Source organism: Aethina tumida, chromosome 1 (genome assembly GCF_024364675.1).
Source record: "Aethina tumida isolate Nest 87 chromosome 1, icAetTumi1.1, whole genome shotgun sequence".
Classification (NCBI taxonomy): domain Eukaryota; kingdom Metazoa; phylum Arthropoda; class Insecta; order Coleoptera; family Nitidulidae; genus Aethina; species Aethina tumida.
The window spans coordinates 53,853,543-53,873,406 of NC_065435.1; the positions used below are offsets into that span (position 1 = coordinate 53,853,543).

The 19,864-nt window shown below is 26.3% G+C and overlaps 2 protein-coding genes across 2 annotated transcripts; one reads left to right on the forward strand and one right to left on the reverse strand.

Moving 5' to 3' along the window:
• The first annotated feature begins 1,959 nt into the window (after nucleotides 1-1,959).
• LOC109594800 (cuticle protein-like) lies at nucleotides 1,960-2,495 on the forward strand. Its single transcript, XM_020010042.1, has 2 exons — nucleotides 1,960-1,984; nucleotides 2,049-2,495. The coding sequence occupies exons 1-2, from the start codon at nucleotides 1,973-1,975 to the stop codon at nucleotides 2,400-2,402; spliced, it is 366 nt and encodes a 121-aa protein (XP_019865601.1). The 5' UTR covers nucleotides 1,960-1,972; the 3' UTR covers nucleotides 2,403-2,495.
• An 11-nt stretch (nucleotides 2,496-2,506) lies between these two features.
• LOC109594793 (uncharacterized) lies at nucleotides 2,507-4,012 on the reverse strand. The gene is made up of 3 exons (XM_049967036.1): nucleotides 3,968-4,012; nucleotides 3,004-3,325; nucleotides 2,507-2,885 (listed from the first exon to the last, which is right to left on the reverse strand). The coding sequence occupies exons 1-3, from the start codon at nucleotides 4,007-4,009 to the stop codon at nucleotides 2,608-2,610; spliced, it is 642 nt and encodes a 213-aa protein (XP_049822993.1). The 5' UTR covers nucleotides 4,010-4,012; the 3' UTR covers nucleotides 2,507-2,607.
• Nucleotides 4,013-19,864: the final 15,852 nt, after the last annotated feature.

The following is a 19,864-nucleotide window of genomic DNA, read 5'->3' on the forward strand; positions in this document are numbered from 1 at the left end:
TGTGATATAAAATATACATTTATTTAAACAATAAAATATAATATAATTAATAGATGTCTTTAAATTATATCGAAAGTAAATTGTTAAAAAAATTTCAATAAAATGTTTTTCCTTTTAAAGTAACAAGGTTCAGAATTTAACAACTTTTTTCATTATATGTTTATTATTTTGCGACAGATTCATGAAACTTATTGAATTTTGATAAAAGAGGGTATTTTGTGTGCTGAAACTAAAATTGAAATACTATACAAAGTATTAGTTTAATTCTATTGACAAAAAATGTGTTTTGGAAATCTGAAAACATCTGATGGCAGTTATTATACAGGGTGTTTCATAACTTATCCGAAATTTTTTAACCAGATATGCACTTCTAAATAATAAGTCGATTTCTTAAAAATATGTTAAAGTTTGTAACAAACCTTACTCTACAAAAGCTGTTCAAAGTATTCTCTATTGACTTGCAAGCAAACTTGAGCCCGTCTTATCCAATTTTGTCGCACTACTTCCAACGTTCCTCCTTGCTGCTGATCCTGGAAACGCAGATAGGCAGCCGTGTGATCCGATCACGCAATTCACCGATATTTTGTACTTCTGTGCAGTATTCTTCGATTGAAACAACCAAAAACCAGATAAAAATTGTTTGAATTAAAATAATTGAAAATATTAAGAAGTAAACACTGCATAAAAAAGGTTTGTTACAAATCTTAACATTTTTTATCTCGTTTTCTGTTGGACTTTTATTAGAATGTTTTTCAGAAATCAACTTTATTATTTAGAATTGCACATCTGGTTAAAAAAACCTGTATACATTAAAACTTAATTTGTCTCGTAACTGTCGACGGAACTGTATAAATATCACCTGATTGACAGATTTTCAAGATACTACTTATTGAATATTGGAACTAAATTGAAATTTGTTTCTCTGGTCTCTACAAAACGAACACTGTATAATATTTATATGTAACCAAATATTTTTATGAACTTTTGGGAAATCATATACGTAAAAAAATGTAATTATATATTATTACAAATAGTTATAAACTCACAAAAACAACAGAATTATATTAGTCGTGAATCCACAGTTAAATATTATCGGTATATTTTAAGGATTCATAAAAAAAATAATAAATTTACGCCACCCAGAAAATGAAATCTGAACTAAACAGGTAAACAAACATTTAATCACTCAGGAAATTATCATCTTTCTAGTGTTCATACTTTTCTCACAATTCCATTTTTCCCATACAACAGAATTATTTTAGTTCTTAACATATCAAAAGTATCAATTAACAAGAATAAATCACAAATGACAATAAATAAGTTTAACAAATTTTAATTGTTTTTACTTTCTACTTTTTTGTGGAAACAATGATTGACTAATTTGATTTACTCAGAATTCTATTGTACGCGGGGGTAACGTACTTTATACCTCTGTACTCGAAAATTATCAACAATTTTAATATCCAATTAGATTACATTAAATAGAAACTCGAATCTTATGATATTTTGTTTACCCAAACAGAAATTTATTTTCCTTCTAAGATATTAATTAAACTTTATTAGAAATTCGATTTTACCAAAGAAAAAGATTATCAGATAAAAAACACTTCTAAATGTAAAACGAACAATTTTTTATAATTCTTTATTTTGTTTGTTATTAAAAAAAATATTCCTATGCATAAGATTAATATTAATATTTACTTATATCGATAAATTTTTTATATACATATGAACATTATATAATTAGAAAGAACAAGTTAGAAAATAACCAAAATGGGGTTCACTCTAATATGTATGTAAGTGTAATATCTCAATTTTATTAACAATCGCCAGTTAATTATCAATTAGGAGGTTAATTGATCAAAAACTTTCTGTTACTAATATTAAGGTAATCACCTCAAGTGTCATTATAGTTCCTATAAATAAAACGGATATACAAAATTCTATCATCAGTTCCATTCTACAGTTAACAATGACTTCTTCAGTAAGTATACACTTGTAATATTAATACAAAACTTGCACAAAACGATCCTAATACAAAATTTTAGATTATCGTATTAGCTGCGTTATTCGCCGTATCACAGGCCTCGTATTTGGGATACTCGTCAGTTGGTCTGCCCGCTCCAGCCTATCCATATTACGGTGGTGCCGTTGCCAGAGTGTCTCACGTACCTGTGGTGGCCCCCGTTACCAAGACAGTCGTCTCCGAAGCTCCCGCTGAATACGATTTTGGATACTCAGTTAGCGATCCCTACGCTGCACAATACCAATCGAGGGTGGAATCTCGTCGTGGCCATGAGGTTGCCGGCAGTTATTCATTTGTGGACGCCGACGGTCATACACGCGTTGTAGATTACACCGCCGGAGTCGGCGGCTTTAAACCCATTGTGCGCAAGATCTAAGGTCCCTTTTTTTTGAATGCAGATACTAAAATGCAATGTAAATATTGTTAATTTTGTCTTGTTAAAAAACAATAAAGCAAAACTTATATTGTATTATCGTAGTTTTATTTAAATAATTTATTGTTTTACTACAATGGCAGTTTGTGGCAAAATTATGTACAATTATTTAATATAAATTAATATATCACATTTAATTCAAACCTATCTAATATTGCAATTGATATTCAAGGTTTTGTTGTTGACTGAGCGCCTGTGCCAATGGCGTTTTCTTTTCATAAAAAGCCTGAGTTACTCCTTTAGTTTGGCCGTTGTAGAGACTTTGCGGTGATACCAACGAGACTGATGGCACTTTCGGTTCAAGTACTCCATTTAAATCACTGGCGGAATATTCGACCTGCCTTCTAGTACCGTCGGAGTCGGTCACCCAGTATTTGCCATTTTGTCTTCTATCTTTTTCCGCATTATTATTCACATATTCGATACCTAAAAATTAAAAATATTAATTACTTTAGAATATTCAATAGATTTAATTATAATATTTAAGTTTATTTCTGTTTATCTAAATTTTCCCAATTTAATTATCAAATCAATAGGACCTTACCGGCCAGTCCTTGAGAAACACGAGGACGATTAACGGTTCCAATATCATTATAGCCCTGTTCCTGGTATTCGACTTGTTGTTCTGCTATTGGATTAATTCTGTTGGACAACTGATGGTAAACCACAGTACTTGGAACAGTCACGGCTTCCAGACTGTATTGAGGCACTAAGTTTTGTATAACAGGAGCGCTAATTTGAGGCTGGGCAACAATGGATCTTGAGTAACTGGTGGAGTATGCCGTGGAAGTTGCACCGAGCAATTGAGGTTGGGGAATCACTAGTCCTGCATTGGCCACCGCCTGAACGGCGAAAATAATTAAAACCTGAAACAGCAGAAAATAATAATATTTTGTTGGTACTAATAGAGCATTTTTAATGGCAGCAAGGTTGATTAATATAAATTATGGTTGTACAACAACCTTTTATTTAAAATGAATGAGTGAAAATGATTATTAACTAATATCCTTGATATTTGGCTAACAATAAAAGGCAAGATTATTATTACACAAAAAAATATATAAAAAGTATTAAAAATATTCGATAAAATTTTAAATTTTCTCATATAATATGGGATTTTTACAAATCAAAAAAATATATTGTTATTTCAGAAAAATTTTTTGAAAAACTGTTGTTCCTGTAAATGAGTGCTTACACTAAATGGTATATAATATAATTTGTTAATAATAATAATATATTAAAAAAATAGCACGTTACATTACAATTAAATCTAAAAATTAGTTAGTTTGCTACTCATCATAAATAAAATAATAAACATAAACTTTCATAATAACCTTTTAAATTAAGAATAACATCATAAAAAGTATTAATTTTTAATTGTATTTTAAAAACCAGCACCGCATAAATTAAATACAGGTTTCCCCCTAAATAATAAAATGGGTCAACAAATTTCCACAAAAAGAATCGATATGAAATACATTAAAATTAACGAGAAACTAATCACATACCAGCTTCATGTTGCGATTCGACTCACTACACCGACACCTCATGAATGAGACGGTTTAACTTTTCTAGGATGTGTTCTTACGGGTAACTGTTCAATGTCACACCTTCATAAACTATATTTTATTTACAAGTTATTGGATGTGGTCGAGAACGAGCCGTGCCCGTTCTCTAGAAATAGGATGTCCGTTTGCAGACTTTTTGCCTCCAGTTGTTAATTTGTAAATTATAATTAAAAATTGAATAAGGGTCAGTTTGTTTGTCTGTAAAATATTAATAATATTTCAAATTGGGTCAATATCGACTGTTTGATGATTTTTACTTAATTATTCATTTTTTATGCACAATTTAACAAATTATTATTGTTTATGCTATTATGTAAATTAATAGTGTAAACAGAAATTTCAGCTACGCATCCACCATATTTGTAAATATTTATTTATAGTTTTATAAAAATTATGACTATAAGAACATACAACATAGTGTACCTTATAACTTGATTGATATAACACTTGAATTTAAACATAATCTAGTTTTTATGATTTTTTTTATTGATCAATCAAACCGTTATACATAATTTTAATTTGTCTTTAGTAATTACTACTAAGTAAAGTAGAATTATCTTAAAAATCATAGTTACCAAGTACAGATCAAGATCAATTCGAGCCTCTAACACCAGAGGAACTGTAGCAACTGTAGGCTAAAGCTAAATAATTTGCATGGAAGAAGGCCCATAAAAAAACCTTTCATTTCGAGAAAACTAAACTCCAGTTTACAAGGAGCACTTAGACTGGTCTGAAAAAAATGGAAAACAGTATTATTTTCTGATGAAATTAAATTTAATTTATTTTCATCAGATGGAATTCGATGGATTAGACATCCAGTCAACAAAATTGTTGACCCCAATTACACCATTAAGGAACAATTAAGAATAGGGGTGGAGGAATTATGGTGTGGAGCTCATTTTCTCGATTGGGAATGAGATCATTAGAAAAAATAAATAGAACAATTGTTGATGTAAGCTGTGAAAAATATGCCTTTGACATGGATATTTCAGCACGATAATTATCCGAAGCATACAGCCAAAGATGTAAAAGACTTTTTTGCTTCCAATAATGTAAGTCTTATGAAGTGGCCAGCCCAAAGCCCCGATTTAAACCCTATTGAAAATCTATGGGACATAATAAATCTAAAAATGAGGAAAGCTCATTGTCTGAAGCTATTAATATTAGAGATTGACAACCTTGTTTCTTCCAAGAAAACAAGATGTCAAGAGGTAATAAAAAATAGTTGATATGCTACTACATACTAATAAAAAATATTAAAAACTTAGGTATTTTATTTTGTTGTTTTACTTTTGACTCCTTGTTTTATTTTATAATAGTACAGTTCTCATCTTTTTTATTTTAAATCAAGTATATATAGCTAATAAAAGGTATAAATATTGTTTTTAATTTCAAGAACTAATTGAAATATACAAAAGTATTTAGAATTTTTTTCTTAAAAATAAATTTGTTGCTTTACTTACAGACTGGTACTGTATATAAGATATTTCTCTGTTTCATTTATTTCATACATTACCATTGGAATATTTTATTGTTTAATTTAATTATTTATAAGTATAAAACTGCCCTATTAAATATTTCCTTGAATTTAAAATTATCAAATAGTAATATGTTTATATATATATATCAATAATTCTAGTTAAGAAATTGTTGTCAATTAATTAATTTAAATTATCTGTCATTATAATTTATTATATTTTTCGACCTCAACTGTTTTAAAGTAAAGTTTACCTTTATAAAAATAAATAACATCTTGGTTAATATAACAAATTTTTACATTTTTGGAACACAATTTTAATGGATTCACTCAGTTTGCAGAAAATCTTGAAGCACTTTTTAAATCAGATTATTTTATTAATATTTATTATGGTTACTAAATTTTTTGCTCATCTTATATGGAAAATCAAAATATCTTTCGAAATAATATTGGATAACTAATATTTAAACCTATAAAACACATACGCATATTTTTTAATTTTATAAATATTGTTGCAATTTATCATTCCCACGTATTGGATGGTTCAAGGTTGGTTGTTCAGTAAATTTCTTTGTACAATTCTTGCACGAACAAAGACGTATCTCCCGCTCCTACTCCTTACAAATTCACTATTTTCTATTTACACAATTCATTGACGTGATTTAAAGATACATTACATTTAGACCGTTACAAGCAAGGCGATTCCCGTTAATTAACTAATTAATCTTCCACATATCATCAGCAACGTCCTTGTCCACTTAAATTTTATATGCGGTTCGCAACGTGCGATAAAATTTTCGTCACTTCCACATTTCAAAGCGTTTACGTACATTTTTACATCTGAATCAAGGTAAATTATTAAGAAGTTTGTGTCGCATACCTACGATGAAAATGAAAGTGCTATTGACCTTGCCATGCTCCGTGTGGAAATACTCGTGATATAATTTCAACAAAAATAAATTAATTACAGTTGAACTATCAACAGAAAGAACAAATGATATATTTTATCGAAGATTTAGATTTCTGAATGACTCATCGTCCCACACAATCGAGTGATTTGGCAATTTATTTTTTATATATGTTACAGTATCAATGAATTGTCGTGGGCGAATTTTGTTTAATGTTAATACGGATTTGACTAATGGCAGGCCATAATATGACTTTACCTCCGATATCGATTGTAAGCTAAATGTCAAAGATATAAATATGCTTTATTGAGATGTTAATGATTAAAAAATGATGTGTTAATTGCGCATTAATGGATGGACATTAAAATCAAGAACACATTAATAAGCACTAATTTATTAATAAAGTCAACAGGTGTTATGAAATCAAATTGATAATTTTGATGATAATTTGTGTTACCAACATTAATGAATATTATAATTATTGCATTAAAAAATGTACAAATAATATAAATTATTACATTTATTATAAGATAAACACACGGTATATATTCGTAACAAACTTACGTACGCCAGAGATATTAAGAAATTTTTAAATAAAATTTCTTTATTATTCTCTTTGTTGTAAAGTCGTTTAAATTCAGGTATGGGCGTATAAGGACACTAACAATAAAATTGCCATATTTTATAACGTTACACATTAACATTTCACTGTGAACGTCCTTGTCATGGTCGCAAAATGCAATTACGTTAAACAACCCAGACTTCCCGAAATTGTGTTAACGTTCCGGGTTGATTAATATAGTTTAATTTTAATAATAATAAATATATCTTAAATTAAAATAGAATGTAACAGGAATGCGGAACTTATCGCAAATTTTTATCGTCCGTAACAACCTTCTTAAAAAATTTTAATTTATATTTTAAAATTGTGAGGCACCGGTTAAATTAATAAATCCACCAATGTTACGAAAAAATGCGTAGAATTATAATATTTTGTAAATTATTAAATTTAACAAAAGTTATTGTTAAATTAATGTATTCACCAAATTAGTAGTCATAACAAACTACTTATTTAATAAAATGAGAGGTTTAACAATTGTGTTAAATAAAAAATTAAACTTATTTTTTATATGTATTTAATTATTTTAGATAATATTTCTCTTACAATTACAATTATATATAATAAGTTATACTTAATCTGGAATTTACTATTTTAGATGGTTTGATAAAGCAAGTAGAATGAAGTGAGTTATACCGGTTATTCAGCAAATATTTTACCACATCATAATTTTGAATATAATATATCGTACGTATTAAATAATAAAAAAATCATTCTACTTTGATTTTCTATTTTTCTACGTCAAAGTAATTTTCAAATATTTAAGTATATATTATATTATAAAAATTATTATTGAATTTTTAATACAAAATCATTTTGATTTTTAATTTTTATACATAGAAAAAAATAAATTGAGTATAAAAAATAATTAATATTCTGGATTCATTATATTATATGATCAATTATTATATAGTAAATGATTAAATTAATATATCCACTAAAATTCTGAAGAACAGCTTGTAGTCGTCATCATCATAAATTAATTATTTTGTAAAATTTAACAAAAGTGATTATTTTTTTTATTCTATTTATTTTTTTTTTTAAATATTTGTGATAATATTTCTCTTACATATATAGTTAACTTCGATAAGTTGAACCTTACGATTTTAAATGGTTAGTTAATTTGTAAAGATGATAAATATTTTAATACTCTTCAAGACTTTTAATATAATGTCTCGTGCATATTAAATAATAAACAAAATAAATGTTACTTTTTTTATACATCAAAATAATTTTAATATACGTTTTAAAATTTAATTTATATTCGTTTTGTAAAATATTTTTGGATATATAAATTGGATAAACAATTTTAAAATTGTTGAATATTTAATAAATATTTACAATTTCAACAAAAAATTATTCAATTACAATTTATCTCTTAAAAATAATACATTGTGTACAAGAGTGTCAGTTAAAGGAAAATATTCTGGATTTTGTTATTTTATATGATTAACTATTAATGTTAAGTTTACTTTATGCTAACTTTAATAACTTCGATAATTTGAAGTTTTGATAAATTTAATAAAATTTTATCAATAGTGATAATTACGAGTAATTTCTATTTAATAAATAAAACTTCGATAACTAGGATTCTAATTCGATTAAAAAGTCCATTTTTGGCAAGATTTTTGATTAATTTTGATAGTCACCTATGTTCATACATAATTTAGCTTTTAGTTCTTTTTATAGAAATTTTGAAAAGATTTAGCAAGACAACAAAATAACATATTTTAAAGACTCATCATTCTAATGGTTAACGTAAAAAAATATAAAATATAAAAGATGTATCAAAACTCTTTTTTTTTTTTTTTGATAATAAATTTATCGATTTATCGACTCCTGTTCTGAAGTTATAATATTTAATCTTATTCAATGTTTAACGTGTTACCATTACTTTATTTTAAGAAATTCGGAAAAATATTATACAAAATAAAAATATGGATAATATTCTGAAAATAAATAATCAAATGTTAAAATTTTTAATTGGTAAACTAGAATGAAAAATTAATTTTCAAGTTAGTGGTGTCGAGGCCCTCTAGCGATCATCTTAGAAATTTAAAAATATTTTCTACGTTTTTTCAGGCTTCTCACTCTTATTAACAATATCTGTTCAATTAGTATTTACTGAGAAGTGATTGCGACCACTATTTAATAACTCGGTATATTCATATTTACTTTGTAGAATTTGATGTATTTATAATTTATGATGCATTACAACAGTACAGTGAATATTTCAAAACTTAAAAAAGCGTAGTCACAAAAATCCCCCTCCCAACAAATAAAAAATAATAATGGGTAGCAGCATCTACTCTATTCTTAAAATAAACGGTCTTCAAACCGAGCCATTTCCCTTAAAATAAAAGGGGAAAAAAGGTGTGACAAATGGCATCGTATTTTATGTTTCTTTGGCCGGTCAGAAAGTGCAAGGGTTGCCCGAATATTTTTATACAAATCACCGGACCATGTGTCAGCGACGTTGACCAATAAAAAAAACCACCGTCCGGCGGTGGTTGTATCTGACTTTGCGGACACTATTATTCCCGATTTATCCCTAGGGATGCAACTCCTTTGCACCACGTGGTTTGGCTTCGGCCTTAACGTTGAAAGTGGAGACTTAGAAGGAAAAAACCGCAGTTGTGTAGTGTATTTATCTCTTCCTAACCCATATTAAATTAATTATTTTTTCAATTAAATTTCCTCTATTTTATAAACTATAATGTGCAATGAAGTGAAAGTACCAATCAGAAAAACATAATCTGAAAACTAGTGACTGGTTTAGTCCTAGATTTAATTATATAGTAGAACATTGGAAAGGGGTTGGGGACGAATTGAAAATAGAGTTGATGAAATTTATTGAGCGAACGATGTGGAATCCGTGGCCGGCCGTCCGGGTAGATTCTGTCCAGTCAGGAATATAAATCTGCAGTAATCCCGCGATTATTTTTAAAAGTTCTCTGCCACGAACACGTAGTGGTTATTGAAATTATCCCCGGGCGTTTTTTTCAGATTCAGATTTCCTAGATTTATTGTCAACCTGATTCGACGTCATGTTCGTAGATATTCTGTGTATTGTTTTTGCCACCAGCTTTTTATTATATTTCAAATTAATCTGCGGACGTCTATTATTTGAGTTTTTTTTTGTTTTGTTTTTTTCATTTTATCGGTTCGATCGGGGGGAAGTGTTCACTTCTAATAAATTACCCCGGCCGAGAATAAGCGAGAAGCGGATTCTTTTATTATCGGCGTCATCACGAATGGCCCAGGTACCTATTTTTAAAACCCGGATGCACAGCAAATATCACAACTAATCGAATCGATTCTCCGTTTTTGCTTTTAATCATTTGAAGAATTAATTTTTTTTGTATGTAAATAGAGGTATATATTTTTTTAACTCGACATTTCGTCTTCTGAAATACTGAAAAAATATTTTTCGGGTGTCCGAAAAGTACACCCTTTAGATTGGTTGGATAAATTTCAGTCGGTAATTTTTATGGAACTTATTCAGTAAAATTCAATTTGTTCATGCTCAATTTATAATAAATGTTGAGTGTTATTTATATTTTATAATAAAATATTTTAATATTTAGAAAATACAAACACAAAATATTTGAAAACGAATAATTTTAAATCTTTGTCTCATTACTATAAAATAAACGGAGAGGTACATATATTTACCATAATAAATATAAAGTAAAATGTCACTTAAGAAAGCTACAAATTAATTATCTCTTGTCTTGTTATAGAAGTTGTCTCTATATAATTTATAAGACTAACTATTTAGTGTAACTATTTAGTTTAACGCCCTGAAGGTATGCTACCAAGATAACACCTCTTCTGTGTAGTCTAGTACTGTTCTGAATTGATTTTTTTTATATTTGACCTCGTCATGAAACTAATTTGATATATGAATAATCTTCAAATTGTTGAATACTCTATAAATTTTTACAATTTTTGCATATATTTTTGTCTTGCACATTAAAAATTTCTTTTTTCATCTTTATTCAATTATTATTTTTCTTGAAGGAAAACTAATATTGTCTATTTTGTTATTTTATATGATTAATTATTTGATATAAATGATAAAGTTATATATTTATTTTTTTCATTTTATTTTATCATATTGTGTTATTTTACATTTTCTATTTTTATATATCAAAATAATTTTAATATGTAAGATTTATTTTAAAAACTAATTTATATTAAACATTTATAAAATATTTATTTATTATATTATTTAAGATATATTATATTGAATAAATAATCTTAAAATTGTTAAATATTCCATAAATAATAATTTTTAATAATTATTTATGATATGATAAAAAATATTATGTTTAGGAAAAATTAAATGACCAAAAAATATATTTTTACCCTTTTTTTCTTTTTTATAGATCAAAGTAAATTTAATACATAAATATATTGTAATATCTAATTTTTATTAAAAATTCATGAAATAAATTTAAATATTTGTTTTAAAATTGTTCAGTATTCCAAAAATTTTTACAATTTGTTCCTTAAAGGAAAACTAATATTCTCTACGTTGTTATTTTGTATGATTAATTATTTGATATAAATGATGAAGTAGTCCGTGATACCAAAATTTTCGGTAAATATTTTGATATATGTATATCTATCTAGATTTTTATTTTCATCATTTTATTATCATATTGTGTTATTTTATATTTTCTATTTTTATATATAAAAATAATTTTAATATGTAAGATCTGTTTTAAAAACTAATTTATATTAAACATTTATAAAATATATAAAGATATATTATATTTAATAAATAATCTTAAAATTGTTAAATATTCCATAAATTATAATTTTTAATCATTAATTTTAATTATTATTTATGATATGGTAAAAATTATTATGTTTTGGAAAAACTGAATGACCAAAAAATATATTTTTACCCTTTTTCCTTTTTTTATAAATAAAAATAATTTTAATATGTAAATATATTGTAATATCTATTTTTTATTAAATATTCATGGAATAAATTTAAATATTTCTCTTAAAATTGTACTCCATAAATTTTTACAATTTGTTTCTTAAAGGAAAATGTATATTTTGTATTTTGTCATTTTAGACGGTTAATTATATGTGTAAAAATGATGTTACACTAACATTTTCAGTAAGTATTTTGCCATAAATCGAGATTTTTATTATACTGCTTTGGACGTATTAAATATTAAAAAAAATCTCATTTTACCTTGCTTTTACAATTGTATACATAAAAATAATTTTAATATAAATATGTTGTAATATCTAATTTATATTAAATATTAATTAATTCAACTTATTGAATATCCCATAAATTATTACAATGTAATTTTTTCCTTTAATCTGGATATTCTTATTTTTTTATTTTAATTATTTGATAAATGCTTTTATATTAAGATTTTTGTTATAATAACTTGAACATAATAAATAACACAAAACTCAATTTATCTAGATTCTCTATTTTTGTACATAAGATAATTTTACTATACAAAATATGTTGTAAAATCTAAAATAATTTTAGTATATAAATACTTTTTAATATCTAATTATTATTAAAAATTCTAGGAATATTTAATAAAATTTATATTGAACTGTTGAATTTTCACAGATTTTTTATCATATCGAAATTCGTTTTAATGTTTATTAAATTATAATTTGTCAAACAAAATACTATATTGTGAAGTAGAATGTTTCTACTAAATGAAATACTGCACTTAATATTTATACAAAAAAATTGATTATTCCGTACATTTATTTAAATTTACAGATTTTTTTATCTTAAGCTATTTACATCTTCAATAAAAATAAAAAATAATAATTATAATTTAATTTCTCTAAATAAAAAACCTCCTTCTATATTAGAGATCCTAAAAGAATTTTTTGAGAAATCAAGTCCTACTCCAGACAGTTCTATTTAGTAATTTAGTGTTTGTAATTAATATTTACATTATACATTTAAATTTTGAAACGGAACGAGAACCCTCGTAACCCACACAACATGTGAAAGAACAGAAAGATAATTTGCCAAAAGAGACTGGTCGGATGATCTCCATAATCAAATTCTCAGCTGTTGGCTGGCTCACATATGTCATTGAATTAATTTAAAGTTTTCCGAGTTACAAGCAGTCGCTTATTGCCCGCCTAACGGCGCACTCCCATACAATGGAATTGTGACTCTGCATCTATATAGATGTAGATGTATTTTACGCGGAGCGAAGGAGTCGTGTTCGGCAGACACAATGCGGAAAGTGACTGCGTCAAAATTCAATTAATTCTCAGTACTCTGCATACATATCAAGTTTGAAGTTATTGTGTATTCATTCATGGTCCCGATTTAAGCGGGATTTATTAAGATTGTAATTGAATTTGATACCGGGACTCGATACCTAGCAATTCGGGGCTTTTATTGGAAATTTACATGGAGATTAGTTTGTTTCCGGAAATACGATTCACCCAAATCATCACGGTTTCCACGCAAATTCAATTTCGTCCAAAAAGATACATCCCGTTTCAAGTGTTCTCTCTCGAAACTGATACACTCGTACCGATTGCGATTGTCACAGACAATTTTAAATTAGATCAGTCAACCAATTTTCCGGGTGAACTGGTCCAGTTTGTGTTACGTGTGTTTGCACTGTGTCCCTTATCGGGGGGGGTTAAATCACTTGCGTGGGAGAATGCGGTAGCCAAGGTGACCCGTAAACCACCCTGGGCACTTTTAACAGTAGATCCTCGACTGATTTTAATCTTCGCATTATTATCCTTCGTCAAACGGATCTGGATGCATTTCAAAATCACTTGGCAAAAATATTCCTAAACACGATTTTAAAAATATTTTTTATGAATTATTGTGCTTATCAATTTTAAATGTTTAGAACTGTTATTTTATTTTCTGTTACCATCATTTACAAAAAAAATTGGACAATGACAAAAAAAGCAAATAATCACATAGAGACATATCAGGACTATATGGTGGATGAGGCATAACACCCTACTTAACATTCTTTGAGTCTATAATACGGCATGTTGTCTTGCGTTGTCACCAAAAATCAAAATATCCTTTGAACTGACCAAATAAGCTCGTCTTTGAGTAAGTTTTTCATGAATATTTATAATTTACAAGAAAAAACAATTGACCTCTTAATAGTAGGTAGTTAATATGAACATTTCAATCGTAGTTCATCATACAATCATCAAAATCTTTGTTCATCTTCAATGAATCTACTCCAAATGCATTGCAAATGTGTCGTTGTAGCACTTTAATACACCATTTTTCACTCAAAAAATATTTTAAATACTATGAAAGGATAAAATAAATAGCACAGTTAGAAAGAGTACAAAGAAAGCTCTCAAATAATATTCACAATTTAAAATAACAAAAATTAATTCAAATAGTATTTTATGAAAAACCAACATATGTTAATTATTGGGCAGGTGTAATTCAGATATATATTGCATATGTATCCGTATGTTACCGAAGTGAATCAGTAAAAGTTCCCTCTATTGTGCTACAAGTATTCTAACTCACAAAAAATCGGTTTTAAGCCATTGTTCATAACCCAGTGTACTTCGCTATAAACTGAAAAAACATCAGATTAGGGATGATAAAGTTGTATTTGCTTTTATTTGTCCCAAAATGTGGGTTTCTGATTACCACAAAGCCACCTGTTGATAAGTTTAGATTTTGATACTGTTACTCCATTCAATCGATTGTTTGCTGTACGATCGTGCCCCGAGTTGTTATTTGAGAAATTTTTTGGACAAAGTTTCATAATGAAAATTGATCCGGGTAATCCCCTTAAACGTTTTGTGGGTGGCACTCAAAGAGTTAACGGTTATGTCTTGTTTTCATGTAAAGGGGAAGATGATACAACCCTTTCATTCTAAACTTAAGATAATTATTTCATGAGAATTATATTTTTGTTGTAATTTATTAAAAACCATGACGAATATTTTAAAGTACAAGTTAAAAAAGAATACGAAAAGGTAAAAGAGAAATTTAATGATGAATGAATCATATTTACATAACTGTAATTCTGTGTTAATGCTATTTGTATATTAAATATAAAAGTAACTTTCTTTAAAATATCTGCTAAGTTAACTAGAAGAATTTTTAACTTTAATGGATGCAAGCCCGAATATTACTTTTAAAATTAAAAAAGTTTATTAAAGCATATTGTAAGATGTAAATTAGAAGGAAATCCAAATAAATTTTAATGATAAAAAATTATAATCTCTTATCCCCATTTCTGAGTTAAATATTAAAGAAAAACTACTGCTGAACTCATTAAAGTTGGGGTTAAGGTATCTGATAAATTAGATCGAAAAGTTTTTAATTTTAATTGGAACAAGAACAGCACCAGTTGGATTATTAAAATATATGTAATTTATTAAAAAACATGACGTAAATTAGAATAAAATCTTAAAAGATTCAAGTGTGTTTAATGATAAAAAAATACATTTTCTTAGCCCCATTTCGAAGTTAAATATTAAAGAAAAGCTACTGCTGACCTCTTTAAAGTTGGGGTTAAGGTATCTGTTAAAATAAATAGAGAGTTTTTAATTTTAATTGGAACAAGAGCAGCATCAGTTGGATTATTAAAAACCATGATGTGTATTGTAAGACGCAAATTAGAATAAAATCGTAAAAGATTCAAAGTGTATTTAATCATAAAAACACATTTTCTTAGCCCCATTTCTGAGTTAGATATCAAAGAAAAACTACTGCTGACCTCTTTAAGGTTGGAGTTAAGGTATCTGTTAAATTAAATAGAAGAGTTTTTAATTTTAATTGAAACAAGAGGAGCATCAGTTGCATTATTAAAAAAGTATGTAATTTATTAAAAACCATGACGCATATTGACAAACGTAAATTAGAATAAAATCTTAAAAGATTCAAATGTATTTAATGATAAAAAATATAATTTGATAATCTCATTTCTGAGTTTAATATTAAAGAAAAGCTACTGCTGACCTCTTAAGGTATCTGTTAATTTAAATAGAAGAGTTTTTAATTTTAATTGTAACAAGAGCAGCATCAGTTGGATTATTAAAAAAGAATGCAATTTATTAAAAACCATGACGTATATTAAAAGACGTAAATTAGAATAAAATCTTAAAAGATTCAAATGTATTTAATGATAAAAAATATAATTTGATAATCTCATTTCTGAGTTTAATATTAAAGAAAAGCTACTGCTGACCTCTTAAGGTATCTGTTAATTTAAATAGAAGAGTTTTTAATTTTAACTGTAACAAGAGCAGCATCAGTTGGATTATTAAAAAAGAATGCAATTTATTAAAAACCATGATGTATATTAAAAGACGTAAATTAGAAAAAAATCCTAAGAGGTGTATGTTTAACGATAAAAATTATATTTTCTTAACATAACGTCTGTATCGAATATTAAAAAAACTATTGCTAACCTCTTTTAATTTAATTTTAAATTTAACCTAACTTAAAACAATAAACATTAGAATAAAACTATTTTTCATCTCTTTGTAGTTGGATCCATATTATCGCAACAATTAGCCAACACAATTGTAACGTTACATAGAACAAAGACAACATCAGTTCCAATATTAAAAAAAGTTTGCAGATCAATGGAGTCTAGAGAGATAACCATAATAAAGCATTCCAAACATTTCAAGATCATTTAGACTGAATCAAATGAAGCAGATTATAAGGGTGGTGGATCTCCGACTGTAACACAATTAGCAACTCATAAATCGGCCTATTGAGTAGCACGCCGTGAAGTAAATTAATCAAATACATTGTATTTGACTTTATTAAACGGATAGAGGCACAATTTTCATTAGCAAGGTCGCAGAAAGCATTGTGCCGGTCGCCGAACGGGGTTGTGTATCAATATCGCGTCATAATCCTTATTTAATTAAATTCCAGGATTCGAAATAAGGCAACGGGCGAAGTAGGCCGCTCCCCCTTTTCCGTCTGTTCTCCCGACATCATTATCTCCTTCTTTTATTCAACATATAACCTTTCACATACCACCGGCTATTGTGTTGTGAACATGCGATGAGACATTTTCCTACAGTTGTGCATAAAAAACGAAGTCCTATATATGTATGGATAAGGATAAGGCCACGACCACACTTCTTAGATTCAGTCGGAAGTGTACAAGATTTTTTTTCAAAGTGCGAAGTGTGTGTGTGTGGGTTGCTTAATAAGCGGTAAGGACGAAATCCTCCGGGATAAAAGGCCACACAAAGGATCATGCCGCGCGGAAAGACTTCATAAATAGCGTTCCATTGTGACTCACAATTTGTGAGCATCGCGGAATTTTGTTTTCCGACATTTTACTTATTTTTATCGATAGATTCTACGTGATCAAAGTGATTTTTTTTATATCTGTCGATATATTTGGGCATTCAACATATTTAATATGCTAAAATATCCGAAAATCATTATCATTATTTTTTCTGACGTGCTAATAATATTATAATTAACATTACACTCATATTTAATCAAATTATTTAACACCAAAAAGAGTTTGCCAAATATATCTATTTTCATTGTAGTCATTGTACAAAATTGTTCTTGTAACAGTTTTAGATTCTTTACTTTTTATATAATTTGAAAAAAAAAAATGAAAATTTAATACTTTAAAATTATAGTCCAAAATAACTAAATTTATAAATAAGTTATGTCACTTAACACTTGATATTGATTAACCAAATTTTTAGGTTTATAAAAATATATAAATAAATAATAAATGTTCTCAATATACACAACAATTTATTTATTAATCAACATGAACAACAAGAATTATTTTATTTTATTAATATTTTAATGAATTATATTGATTATATTTATTATATTAATACGCCATTTAAAAATTTTCATTTTTTCCCAAAAAATGTATCACTATATGTTTATATTTGTTATGTATATTGATAATTTAATTTCTTTTCTATTTTTCTCAGAAAAAAAAAAATCATTAAAAGTTTATTTAATCAAATAATTTATATACCATTCAAAATAATAAAGGACAATTATATAAATTATTATATAGATTAGTAGAAAATAAAAATTTTGTTTGGCTTTTAATTATTTTGTGTCTGTTATTAAAATAATAATAAAAAAATTAAAAACTAATGAAATTATAATATTTTAATTAACACTTAAGTATGACTGGTCCTCTGTCAGTAATATTTTTCTACAAATTTTGAAAATTAACTTGCAATTTATAAATTGTTTTGATATTGACTTTATATGAATACAATATCAATATAATTAGTATATAATTTGTTACAATTTGTAAAATAAAAAATAATTAGAGCTTAAAATCATAAAGATCAACAACAAAAGCATCCACATGAGTTTTAACCAAAAACATCAACAGTTAAACATAAGGAGTTGTGGAAAATTCACTTACAATACGTTAAAAATGAATAATAATAAATTTTCTCAATATACTTAACAATTTATTCAGATGTATTAACATAAGAATATTCTAAAAAAATATATTTTTTGTTATAGTAATAATATGCCAAAAAAAACATATTTTATTAATAATAATATATAAACTGGGAAAAATTAATAATTATTATTATTATTAATTAAGTGAGATTAATATTGCATTTGATCATCATAATTAATGATCTATAAGAATACTAAATATTATATTGATTATATTATCTAAATTAATAGTCTATTCAAAAATATTACTTTTCCATTTTACCAACACAAAAAAAAGAATTTTATTAAATAATAATCATTTGGAAGAAAAATATTATGTCTATATTTATTACGTGTTTTGATACTTTATTCAAAATTTTACTTCTTGTCCATTTTAAACAAACAATTTATAATCATATGATAAAATACAACATTACTATTACTTTTAATTATCATAATTAATGAGTAATAAAAAATATTTTATTTTACTAATAAACATAATTGATATTCTGATAATTGTTACTAAAAATTATAATTTATTTTTAATATTTTTAGTTTAAACATAATTTAATTAAATAATAATCATTTGGAAGTAAATAGTGTTATTAGAAAGTATTTGATATAAAAATAATATAATTCGAATTTATGTTTTTTAATAATTTTTGAAGAGCAAATTTTAGTTATATTCACAAATTTTGAATATCTGTTAAACCCCCCAATATTTTAATAATCATCATTTTATATTATTAAGTTGTTAGTATATGTGTTTTCTTAATTTATTTAATATTTAAAACTTAAATTGCCTAATGATAAGTTCGATATATTTATTATGTTTATTCTCCTGGTAAATTATGGTTACTAGTTTATTATTCCTTATAAATAATATATATTTTAAAACTGAAAATCTTATTAACTAATAAATATTTATCAACATAATGATTTAAATTAAAATGTATTTAAAATAATAAAGTAGTGAATTTATAATATTTTAATTAATACCGACCTCCTTTCTTAAAGTTTCAGAAAGAAACTATATTTGTATAGAAAGCTTATAAATAAACATACAATTTACAAACAATTTGGATATTGACTTTATATGAATATTATTTGTAGTAGAGATCAATTAAATTGTACACCCACTATTAAGCATAGTGGTAGGTAAGTATAAAGCACAATTGAGCTTACAAATCTTAAAGATATCAATAACAAAAGCATCCACTTGAGTTTTAACCAAAAACATCAACAGTAAAACATAAGGAGTTGTGGAAAGTTCCCCGACAATACGAAAACCATATAGTTCAATAGCATTCTCGACTAAATCAAACAATACAGCAACTACATTTGGAGACTGCGTCCCTCCTTCACATGGCATTATAATAGCTATATAATATTATTTACAATTCAAAAC

Excerpts from the sequence above, each read along its gene's own strand:
- LOC109594793 (XM_049967036.1), bottom strand. The coding sequence starts at position 4,009 with ATGAGGTGTCGGTGTAGTGAGTCGAATCGCAACATGAAGCTG. Across the intron at positions 3,326-3,967 it reads CGAATCGCAACATGAAGCTG|GTTTTAATTATTTTCGCCGT; the intron begins GTATGTGATTAG and ends CTGCTGTTTCAG. Across the intron at positions 2,886-3,003 it reads TGTTTCTCAAGGACTGGCCG|GTATCGAATATGTGAATAAT; the intron begins GTAAGGTCCTAT and ends TTTAATTTTTAG.